Here is a 12,702-nt window from a genome sequence, read left to right as displayed (position 1 = left end):
CCCACCATGGTGAGGCAGGAGGTACTTTCAACAACACAGACATCGATACTGACACTGATGAAGTGGGTGGTGGTGATGCAAACAAAAATGATAATGTTATGATGGATGGTGATTATGACCGTGGAGATCAAAATGGTGATCAAGCATATGCGCGTGTGGAACCACATGTGGACGAGGAACGTGATGTTGATATGGAGGACATGTTGCGCCAGATTGAACCGGAAGTGTTGCTAGGAAGTGCTAAAGGGTTAGAGAATTTCGAGACACTAAAAAAGGCAGCAAATGACTGTATGTACGAGGGATGTGGGAAGGAGTGGATAGTGTTGCATTTTGTCCTTTATCTTTTGATCCTGAAGGCTAAATTCAGCTGGTCAGACAATAGTTTCAATAATCTCCTTACTCTGCTGGGCAAGTTGCTCCCGAAGCCTAACTTTGTGCCAAAAAATACTACGAAGGAAAGAAGATTATCAATCCATTGAAGATGCGTGTGCAAAGAATACGCGCATGCAGGAACCACTGTATATTGTACTGCGGTGAGTACGCAGCATTGGAAAAGTGTCCAAATTGCGATGCTAGCCGTTACAAAAGTAATGCCAATTTCTGTGAGGATCGTGCTAGTTCCTCCATCAGGAATAAGAGGAAGAAGGGTGCAAAGAAAAATGTTGGTGCTCAAGTGGAGGATGAGTATCTGTGCTGGCAGGTGGCTAACGTCGCCGCCAGTAGAGAGTGGTCTGTGCTGGTGGGTGGCTAACGTTGCCTACCAGTAGAGAGCGGTCTGTGCTAGCAGGCGAGCACCCACCAGCATAGATGGTATTTTTGCTGGCTCAAGGTTGCTAGCGGGTGCAATACCCACCAGCACAAATCTGTTCTAGCTGTGAGTCCAAATGCTTTCTGGCTTAGTGATTCCCCGCATTCATCTCATCTTTAATTTGCTGCCGACCTATCTATCCACCCCACAAAATAGTTTCTTGCGTGTATGTGCATATCTTCTTTGGTCAACCTATCGATTCTTCTCACTGCTCCGGATTAGATTCAGGCATTATTCACCAGCTGCTTCTATCAACGTACACGTGTGACCAATCGTCAGTGTTCACCCACTGGCCAGGCCACCGTACCGTCCCGTCCTCTCAACCCTGTCAATTGCAAGCACAGCGTTTATTATTTCACCGTGACAGATCAGTAACAGTTCGCGCTGCGGCAGCTTATCCTGGCGTTTCGTTCCATGCATGCATTTGTATGAACAGCGCAATGGATCACTACCCGCCGGCGTCGGCGCGCGCCTATATAAGAGCGCCGAGACCGATCGATCGACCTCACCTGCAAATCTGCACGTAGCAAAGCTAAGCTTCTTCTCGCATCATTCCAGCAGGACATCGTCGTCATCACATTGTGAAGTCGAGCTCTCGATCGAGCAGCCATGGAGAACCACCACCACAGCCAGCAGCAGCAGCCGGCCGCTCCGGCGGCGGCGGCCGCCACCCCGCAGTACCGGGGCGTGCGGCGGCGGAAGTGGGGCAAGTGGGTGTCGGAGATCCGGCAGCCGGGCACCAAGGTCCGCGTCTGGCTCGGCAGCTTCGACTCCGCCGAGGCCGCCGCCGTGGCGCACGACGTGGCGGCGCTGTGCCTGCGCGGCCCGCGGGACGCGCAGCTCAACTTCCCGGGCTCCGCGGGCTGGCTGCCACGCCCCGCAAGCACCGACCCGGCCGACATCCGCGCGGCCGCGGCGGAGGCGGCCGAGCGCGTGCGCCGCGAGCCGGCGCTCGTCGCCGCAGCCGCCGCCGAGCCCGGCCGTGCGCCCCCTGGGAGTCGCCTCGACGACCTGGCCGTGGGCGGCGAGTTCGACGACGACCTGGAGTCGTCACCCCGGCTGTGGACGGAGATGGCCGAGGCCATGCTGCTGGACCCGCCCAAGTGGGGCCCGGATGGCAGCGACGGCTCCGAGGCCTCCGGCTCCCAGCATTGGCCCCAGGGGTCCCTGTGGGATGCATGCTAGGTGGCTGCCACGTAATCAGTCTCTGCTGCAAATGGCCTCATATGTCCACGTGGCGCTTCCTCCGCTGCTAATCTTTCTCGTGGATTTGCATCGTCATTCAGGTCGATGAATGCTATTGTATTGTAGTAATGATGAATGCTATGGTTGATCGATCTTTGTTTCAGAATGCGCTGAGCATATTTTCAGGATCAGAGGAGACGGGCGTGAGCAAGCGGATCATCGATCGATCAGCAAATATGTGGTCTGTGTAGCATATAACAACTTGAATATATCAAAAAATTTCATTCACTTTGCTGTATTTCATATTTCCGAAAAAAATGTGCCACTGATTATATATATAAATTAATATCGAGCATCACGTCGACTACTACATGACATTGCTTACCCTTTGTATCACGTCAATTGATGTGATACATCTATATGATGTCTTGGACAATTGTATCCAGAAACATACTTCAAATTACTCCATAAAAGAAGGCGCTTGACGTACGAATTCCATGCTATTCGCCATCTTTGAGAGACGCCTCTCTGCAGATTATAAGATGTGAAAAGCAAAGGGCTAACTAATAAGGTTTTTTTACAGTACACAAATGCACAATACTACTATTTAGTGGTATATAGTACCGTCTATTGTTATGAGTAATTTAGTAATTGTTACATTATAAAAAGTGAGATTCCAAATGGAATGATGTTGTGCATACTTTATGCTAGTGTCATACAAGTGATGCCATTTGTGTTCTTTTACCATGATATTCTTCTAATACATATACTACTCCTGTATACTCCACATACTACAGGTGAAGTTTTCAATAGTATACGATTAATCTTGACTACCAGATGTTTTTATACTAGTCTTTTTTTAACACTACTAAAAAAGTTCTAACTAATTTGGCACATCCGAGTTACTTGTCACGAGTGCAATGGCACAAATTTACAGGTACCTGACAGGTCACCAAAAATAGTTATACATTTTGCATAAAGCTAAAACCTGATTATCCATTGTGCAACCCTTTTCTTAGAAAAACATGAATGTTACGTTACAAACTCACGCTAAAAGATTGTTGATGTTAGTAAAAAAAACTTTTTCCCCTTCAAAGTATAATACTTATCTCATTTCATTAGGACAAGATTGGACCAACAATTACTCTATTATTACACGTTTTTTTAACAAAAAGTCAATATCATTAGATTCGTATATCCAAAAATATTGCCGAGCTAAAAACGTGGCTATCTTGGGCTACAGGCTTGCTACTTCCTTAGCTCGTTTGGCTCGTGATAGGCTCAAGCCAGTTCGTTATAATTGCCCAGCTAAAAACATAGCTCGGCTTGTTAAGAAAATACTACGATCCAAGCTGAGTCCAGCCGAGCGAGCTGCCCCTTGCTCCCTCGGCCGGCCCTCGCCGCCGGCTACGGTGAGCACGTGACACGTCGATGGCGAGGGCCGGCTACGGTGAGCACGTGACACCACGAGCTGTCGACGCTGCCGCTCGCTCGCAGTCGGCGCCTCACCCTCTCGACCAGCCCTGGTCGCTAGTTGCGGCGCGCCTGGGATGAAGCGAGCTGCCAACGCCACCGCTCGTGGCCGGCGCCTTGGCCCCTCGTGTTTCCCTACCAGCGCCTCCACCTGTGACGGCAGCGGCCGATGCCCGGTCACTCCCTTCACCGTGATGCCGCCTCCTCTATCCTCGATCGGCAGGTTGCCCGACTCTCGATGGGTACCCGACAGACACGGGCATGGGCAAGAAAGTTTGCCCGAGATGCTTAGCGGGCATGGGCAAAGCGCAGGTGGACGAGCATGTTGTCTGGCGGGTAAATGGCTTACCCGATGCTTGCCCGAACCGCTGATGTCCCTAAGCCAGAGGACCCGGGGGCGGAAGGGCTCGGTGCTACCTAGGTGCCACCTTGGCACCTATGCGCGCACCACTTGCGCGTGCTGACTGCGAGACAGTGGGAGAAACATGAGGGAAAGAGGGAGCGAAGGTGAAGTGGATAAGGTCCAGGCAGCAGGAATTGCGGTGCCTAAAGTTTTAGTGGGCTTGGCCGAATCTACCATATTGGACCTATAAGAAGTTGTAATTCAATGGATGACTTATACTGTGGGTAACCCGGCAGCCGCACTCTGCATGCGGGCAAGAATTCATAGCTATATCCTTGCCCACAAGCGAGAATTTATACTCATATCTTCACCTATTAGGTACGAAACCCGTGGACACCCGTACCCGCGGGTACGAAACCCGTGGAGACCCGTGCCCGTGGGTAGAATGGCTATCCCTAGGGTAGCTGCCCCAGCTACCTAGCGATGCAAGACCCCGCACTCCTTTTTTCCTGTTGGATGCCATAGTTGAAGGATTGAGGTGTTTTGGCGTTGGAATGTGAGCTAGGTTGAGAAGCTCCATCGCCGACTGGGCCAAGAGGGCAGAGACTGAGGGAATCGAGGAGTGAAGGGGCTGCGTTAAAAAAAAAAATTGGTGTACTAGGCTTATGACTAACGGACATCAAGCCCATCCTTTGTCCAAGTCAATTGAGCCAAAAGTTATCAGGATCGCCACCTTGTATCCTAGTATTTTAGGATGCTACTATCATACAAGACAAAACGATACTGATCACACGTTGTATCCTAAATTTAGGGGGGTATATGCCCCTGTTAGCCCTCACTAAGCTCTGCCCTACTCGACCATGCGGTTTGTGAGTGATGGAAGGTCTCCCGCGCACCATGTTTTAAAGTGAAAAATTAAACTGAAATTAGTAATACGTTGGATTTTTTAACTATATGTCAAGTAATGTGCCCTCCATTTTAGGATGGCTCGTAGTTTTGCACGATTACGAACAGAAAATCGCTAGTTTACGTTCATACATAAATTTTAGGTGCTCATCAACCCATCTATTTTCCTTTTCGTAAACGCGTAGTTGAACCTATCATGTTGTGTTCCTTCTCTATTCCGTGTAACAAAAAAAATGCAGGGTCACATCAGTGTGTACGAGTAGTGCGTGCGTGCAAAGACTCCGCCACCCCATTCTTCCCGCTGGATGCTACGGTCCAAGGATTGACGATTGGTGTAATATGGTCCCGTTTGGAACAGCTATAACTTATAGAAAAGTTGGCTTATGACTGGATGATCTAAAAATCTACTGTCTGAAAAAGTTGCTGAATGTTTGGCAACCTGACTGATGAGCTGGTGAGATGCTGAGTCCTGTTGTAAATTATGAAATGTCTGTAATACCCCTGAGTGTTATGGAAGGTATCTTGAGTAACGTAATTGACTTTTGTACGTTTCCCACATCACGAAGTATTTATATATATATATATATATGACAAAAAAATCAACTCTCAATTAATAAAAGAGCAAAAAGCTAAGGTGAAGCCAGTAGACCTTAAAAGCCATAAAGCAAAAGAAGTTCCGCAAAGTGATATCATGAAAGATTCCACTATTGATAAAGAAGCCCAAACGAAGGTTAGTGAAAGCTATCCTTTAGAAAGCTATGAAGAAGAAGAAAATAATGTGCAGAGTCACAATGATTTTATAAACTCTCTTGGTGAAGAGGAAATACATAATATAGAAAATGCTATGGATGCGCTAGAAATAAAAGATGAAGAAACAAGTGATTCGAAAGAAGCTAGAACTGAATTAATGGACCAAGGAGATTGTGAGCATGATTGGATAAAAGGAAGAGGTGATTATAATATTAAATGTGCCTTTTGCATATATTATCCTAGTCAAGATAATAGATTTACATGCAGTGTATGTTTAAAACAAGCATGTGCTTCATGTTTAAGGAATGCCAATCAGAAATGGAGACAAGAAATAGAAATAGTAGCAGAAGATAAAATACTAGCAAGTAGAGTTAGAATTTTAGAAAATAGAGTAAATATCTTAGAAGCTGAGTTAGAAGACCTAAGAAGTAAAATAGAATTTAATAATAAGATTGAAGGTAATGTTAGTGGCAATACTGAGTTTAAAGATCAAGCCATAATTGATAAAAATAATGATAAGGCCATACAATTAAAAGATGCTATAATTAATTTTGGCAGCAAGTACATAGTCAGATTACCATTTAAAGAAATTGTAGGAATAAGGATACCTGTAAAGGTAAAATTAACACCTACCATCACTTATAAAATATTAGCATTAGTAGATACTGGTTGTACAAAAAATATTATTCATGATAAATATTTTGCAAGATGCCCAGAGATAGTACATACAATAGATCAAGATAAAGCAGAAATATCTACTGATATGTCAGGAATAAAAAAGCTTCATAACCAGTTGGCTTATAATATTGAGATACAAATAAACAATACAAAATATATAATGGATGAGATCACCATAAGAGACTTATCCATGATAAATGATGATATGATATTAGGATTAAGGTTTTTACAGTATTCCTTACAAACAACAATTATACATGAGCAAGGGATTACATTCATCCCATATCAAGATAATATTCCATACATAACAGAAGTACGAAAAACTATAAGCTCTAATGAAGGAAAAGCTAAAATAGAAACCCAAGAGTATGATGATAATAAGTATGTTGATAATATAGACGAAGAATTAGGTGAAAGTATAGAAGAATACCATATAGCAAATACATGCATAGAGTGTATCAGTTTGCAATCGTTATCACCAAACTGGTATAGAGATATAAAATCTAAGAAAGACATAGATAAGATAGTACAAAGGCTAGAAGAAATTCAAATAATAGGAGAAATACCAATGAAATATTGGGATAAGAATGGTATAGTCTGCAAGCTTAATATAATAAACCCTGATTATATAATTAAGACTAGCCCGATAGAAGCGACACCTAAGGATATAGAGGAGTTTAAAATGCACATTGAAGAATTACTAAAGTTAGGAGCAATAAGAGAAAGTAGAAATCCCCATAGGTCAGCAGCCTTTATAGTTAGAAATCATGCTGAAGTAGCCAGAGGAAAGTCAAGAATGGTTATTAATTATAAAAGATTAAATGATAATACAATAGATGACGGATATAATATCCCAAATAAGCAAGAATGGATAAATAGAATACAGGGAAGCAAATATTTCTCAAAATTTGATTTAAAAGCTGGATTTTGGCAAGTAAAAATGGCAGAAGAATCAATAGGCTGGACTGCCTTCACATGTCCTCAAGGTCATTTTGAATGGTTGGTAATGCCATTAGGTCTAAAAAATGCCCCTGCTTTATTTCAAAGAAAAATGCAGAATATCTTTAATGAAAATCAAGAATTCATATTGGTTTATATAGATGATTTATTAGTTTTTTCAAAATCTTATAAAGAACATATAGCTCATTTAGAAACGTTCTTTAGAAAGGTTGAGCAGCATGGGTTAATACTTTCTAAAAAGAAGATGGAAATATGCAAAGAAAAGATAAATTTCTTAGGCCATGAAATAGGAGAGGGAAAAATTTATTTACAAGATCATATCGCAAAGAAAATTTTGCAATTTCCTGATGTCATGAATGATAAGAAGACCTTGCAGCAATTTTTAGGAATAGTAAATTATGCTAGAAATTACATAGAAAATCTAGCAAAACTAGCTGGGCCATTATATGCGAAATTAAGAAAAAATGGGCAAAAGCATTTTAATTCCGAAGATATAAAGCTAGTAAGAATCATAAAAGAAAAGGTGAAAGAATTAAAACCTCTAGATTTACCTCTAGATGACTATTATTTTATTATAGAAACAGACGCATCTGAACTAGGATGGGGTGCTATATTAAAGCAAAAGCCTCATAAATATTCCCCAAAAACAGAAGAAAAAATATGTAGGTATGCTTCAGGGAAATATAAATTAAAGGCAATAAATAATACAAATAGAGAAATTCTAGCTGTTATTAATGCGCTAAATGCTTTCAGATTATATCTAGGATTTAAAGAGTTCACGGTACGAACAGATTGCGAAGCTATATGTAGATACTATAATAAAATTAATAGTAAGAAAAGTTCAACTAGAAGATGGGTTTTATTTGAAGATATAATTACAGGGAATGGATACAAAGTAATATTTGAGCATATAAAGGGAAAGGATAATACCCTTCCTGATATATTTTCTCGTTCATCTATTTTGCAGGAATGAAGAAGGGAGTGAGTCCGACAGGGATTGACTGCTTCTGCTTTGGAGCAGAGAATAAGCTAAGAATATTTCCCCCAAACACATATAAATTTAAACCAAGGGATCATATTGTACTAGACGAGGTACAAGAATGCATTTTGGACAATTTTTGGTACCAGTACAACAATAAACGAGAAGATAAGGGATATATGCTAGCTATTTTAAATAGCCTAGCTGAATACTTCCATACAATTAACGGGCTAATACAACCAAAGGAGTCACCCGAAAATATAGAGAAAAAGGCCATATATGTGATATATAAAGGAAAGAATCCTGGAATTTATGTATCATTCGAGCAAGTAATAGCACAAAAAATAGAAAAGGATAAAGACGGAGGAATATTATGGAAGAAATATACTGACATTGATCAAGCTCTTACATATGCTAGAAATATATTAGGAGTAAATTACTTCTTAGAACCTGCTGCTAAGGAATATATTCAAAAATATAAAAAAATAAAGGAGCTTAAGCCAAGCTCATCTAGAATAAATATAAAAGAAGAAGGTTCATCTAAGGCTCCAACATATAAAGACATTCTGAAGAAAGAAGCAGATTCATCAAATGAGGAATATATTGACAATAAGTTAAAAGAAAAACTTGAATCAGTATTTCCTCAATGGAAGAATAATTTAAAAGAAGAAATAATGAAAGAAATAAGGCTTGAAATAGATGAGAAATTCAAAAATATGCAAAAAGACTATGAGTTGAAAATGGAAGTGCCCATATCTGAAGATGATATGATGGATTTCCGTGGAGATAGCCAAGAATAACCAAGAAAAGAGGCAACCCGATATTAAAGAAGAAGAATAGAAATAAAGCTCGAATAAGAGAATATTTTGTCACAAGGGAATAAGTCTCCAGTGTTGTTAACGTGCTAACAACAATTCGGCCGGGGCAGAATAATAATACGACATGCCAAGATGATCTGATTGAAGTCTGCGACGTCAATCATTCGGGCGTGGAAGACCATACCAAGCACATCTAGAATATCACGAGAAGACAGTACGCGATAGAGGACAAGGCAAAAGGAATAAACAGCAACTCTACTGTACCCAGGACAATTATTGAGGAGCGGAGAGCCGTCCAAGTGTCAAGGCAACAGAAGAGGAGAATAGCTGAAGGCACCAGAAGCCTTAAGCACGAAGCAACTCCAGAAGCCCCTGCCGCGACTATAAAACGAGGTACCGGGTGAAGCAATGCAGGCACCAGACGAGGCACTAGACGAAGCACCAGACGAAGAACCAAGACCACACCAAGGCATCAACCAGAGCACCACCAAGACACACTCATACTCCACCGAAGACCTACACTCATACTCCACTCATGAAGATTTCCACCACCTCTCCCTGAGAGAGAGAGAGAATTAGCCACCATACTTTAGAATCCACCGCTGTATTACTCCACCTCTGTACTACCACCACTAGAATAAAGGGAGGCCGTTGGAGCTCGTCCCTCGGTTTGTAAGGTAATCAAGGTTTGTGCTAAGTGCTTGGGGTTTCCCGAAAGGGAAAGCCGCATGTAAGCTTGTCCTGTGGAAATGGATTAAGCTGTCCTGGTAGCATCCCTGCCTTCCTTTAAGCTCGTTCTTATGGGGCGATGTCTCTACGCTAGGGACCCTAGAGGAGAAACCTCTGCGTGTGTCGTTCTCATGTTAGCCCGTGTAGCGGCGTTTGAGGAGAACCCTGTGTGCGCAGAGAAGTGTTCCCTTCGGGTGGAACTGCCTGGGGAGACGGTAGAGCCTGAGTCCTGTGTGAGCGCGGCTGGGGACGGTGAGGGTGCAGTCCGGGCTGGCCTGGTTCTGAAGCGAGCCAGCGAGGCATGCGGTGAGTACCGAGTAGGACTGTCACAAGCATAGCAGCACGACCGGCTGAATCTTCGGTCTCGCCAACCCGCAAAGATCCTGAGAATACACCTAATTAAGGAATATACCTAATCACGCACCCACGCGTGCTCGTATCCCCGAAAAGCGATCCCGAATAGTGCGCAATAGTGAGTGAATAGTAGCTCAATAGTGCGCAATAGTGAGTGAATAGTAGCTGAATAGTGACGCCACCCGCAGGTGCTCCACCCACTCACCGTAAGTGCTCGGGCACTATTCATATTCCCGAATTTGAATAGTGAGCTGAATTTAAATAGTGCCGCGAATTTGAATAGTGTTCGCCGAATTTGAATAGTGTTGTGAATAGTAACTCGAAATTTGAATTTGCAAATTTTTCGGAGTCGCTCATTCCCTCGCCCTCGATCTTAATCTTCCCGCACTGGTGTATATATATATATATATATATATATATATATATATATATATATATATATATACACACACACATATTAGTGCATTGGCTTCCATTACATGACATTTTTATAGACAAAATAACATAACAAAAGATCTTGATTAGTGGTCACTATCATTCCTACCCCACCAAGCTGTAATAAATGCCATTTGGAATAATATAGTAACCATGAAAAATTCAGAAGAAAATTCAAAAGAAAAAGAAGGAAAAATGGCAAAAAGGTCAAATTCGGCCAAATTTTGACCGAAATTGAATTTCAAATTTGAAATTCAGAAAAATTTGTCAAAGGTGTGGAATACAAGTGTAAGAGTGTTTAGGACTAAAGGATCAAAAATTTGGAACTAAGCTAGTGCTAAATCTCTCAGAAGAATCAGAGAAAAAGAAAAAGAAAAAGCTGTTTACTGTTCCTCGTCCGACAATAGAGTTTCAGAGAAAACAGCCTCAGAGTTGATTTTGGAAATTGATTTCTGGAAAATTTTTCAAATAAGTGCACCAGGACAACTACACTATATTGAAGTGTGAACTTTGGACTACAATAATCATGTGCTGTTGGCCAGGAATAGCAAAAGGAAGGAAGTCAATCTCGAGCTCAAAGTCAGCAAAAATTCACAAGTGACTGAAACCCTGAATTTTTGTTAAGTCTGAATGACAGTATGACCTCAACTTTGGGATTGAATTCAGAGCCATTTAAATCAAAAGAGGTACTTGTTCTTGTGCAAAATGGAAACTTGGGAGATCATAGAACACATTTGAGAAGAAGTTGGACTGGAAAAACAAGATTTAAGTCCTTAAATTGGTTCCCAAATTAAAGTCCATGTCACTGTCGAACTGACGAACAGCAATTGCAATTCAGTCGACATTCAGAGCTAACCCGAGCTAAACTTCAAAAATTCAGTGGATTCGATCTTTATCTCAAGTTGACGCCAAAATAAAAGATGAAGGCCTTGAGTTTATCCCCAAGTTCTGTTTAAGCACGAGCAGCCATCGGATCAAGGATCAGCCGCTAGCCGCTTCTGAAGATCGCGGGCGCCAGAAGACGGTGACTGAGCACCAGGACGTGGCGCCGCCGCCGTCGTCGGTCGTCCGCCAGCGCAGCTAAGCTAGGCCACCTCCTCGCCACATACGCCTACGGGTAGACCACGGTGGCAGCCATGCGAGGGGTAAATGCTTGAATAACTACCGCTCCCGCGCCGCCGTTTTCACCGCCGTTCTTTTTACTGCCGCCAGCGCCCCTTCTGTCAAACACCGCCGCCAAGCAAAATTCCACCTCCACACCGCCGCTCCCGTCGATTCCTTCCGCCCACGCCTCCGCCTACACCCCACCAGTAGCCCTACCAACTTGTTGCCCAGCTTCTTCGCCGTGACACCTTGTATCGCCGCCGCTTCTGTCCGCCGCCGTCGCACCGCCCGCTCTCGGTGAGAACCCCCTCGCGCTGTCCCTCTTCCTTCTTGAGCAGTCGTAGTCGAGTCCTTAGGGTCCTAGGATGGTGTCGGGGTAGTCGTTTGAGTAGGATGTGCCGTAGTCGCGAGTAGCCACGACCGGCCGAGGGAGTCACCGCCCGTCGCCGTGGAGGGGGTAGCTCGGGTCGTCTCCGGGGAAGCTGTTGCCGCGCACAAGGTCGTGTAGGTCTAGGGTTAGTGTCGTCGTCGAGACCCGCCGCCGGGAGGGCGCCGGCCGGCGAGCCGCGCCGCCCCCTGTTCCGGTCGCGCTTTTGGTGGGAGGAGGAAGAAGGAGCTGTGCGCTCGGGCCCGCGCGTCAGTGAGAGAGAAGGGGAGGGAAGGTGCAGGCCGAAGCGTTGCGGCCATCTTGGGCCGGCGTGTTGAGGCCCAGTGGCGCGCGCGGGTGACCCGAAGAGAAGAGGCCGGAGGCCCAGAGCCGCGTCACAGGCCGGCGTCGCGTGAAAAAGAAAGAAAAAGAAAAAGGGGCCGTGGGCCGGTGCTGGGCTACCAGGAGAAAGAGGAGAAGAAATCGGCCCACGGGGCCCGTCGGAAGGAAGTTAAGGCCGGCGGGTAAAGTGAATAGGAGAAGTGGGGTCCGCGCCGTGAGGGCCCAGTGTTCGCGAGTGAGGGTAGAGCGTGGGTGAGTGAGAAAGGTTTTTCCGGGGGAATTTCGGGGAAAAATTAGATTTCTTTAGTAGAATAATCCATTTAAATTCGTTTTGCACCATTTTAATCACAGAAATTTGTAGGAGTGTCCAAAATTAGTGAAACCAATTTTGTTAGGTTTGCTTTATTCTCCTTTATGCATTAAAATTTTTACACCCTAGGAAAATAATAAAAATTTAGGTATTTATTTAAT

General features: G+C 43.9%; 1 protein-coding gene across 1 annotated transcript; it reads left to right on the top strand.

The window, feature by feature from the left end:
* Window positions 1-1,332: 1,332 nt before the first annotated feature.
* LOC101762202 (ethylene-responsive transcription factor ERF024-like) lies at window positions 1,333-2,341 on the top strand. The gene has a single exon (XM_004952713.2). It carries the CDS (start codon window positions 1,418-1,420, stop codon window positions 1,991-1,993), a length of 576 nt encoding a protein of 191 aa, XP_004952770.1. The 5' UTR covers window positions 1,333-1,417; the 3' UTR covers window positions 1,994-2,341.
* Window positions 2,342-12,702: the final 10,361 nt, after the last annotated feature.

The sequence above is a fragment of the Setaria italica genome, chromosome I (genome assembly GCF_000263155.2).
Source record: "Setaria italica strain Yugu1 chromosome I, Setaria_italica_v2.0, whole genome shotgun sequence".
In the NCBI taxonomy this organism is placed as follows: Eukaryota; Viridiplantae; Streptophyta; class Magnoliopsida; order Poales; family Poaceae; genus Setaria; species Setaria italica.
Note: the sequence above shows the minus strand (reverse complement) of the source record. Positions and strands in the feature narration are given on the sequence as shown.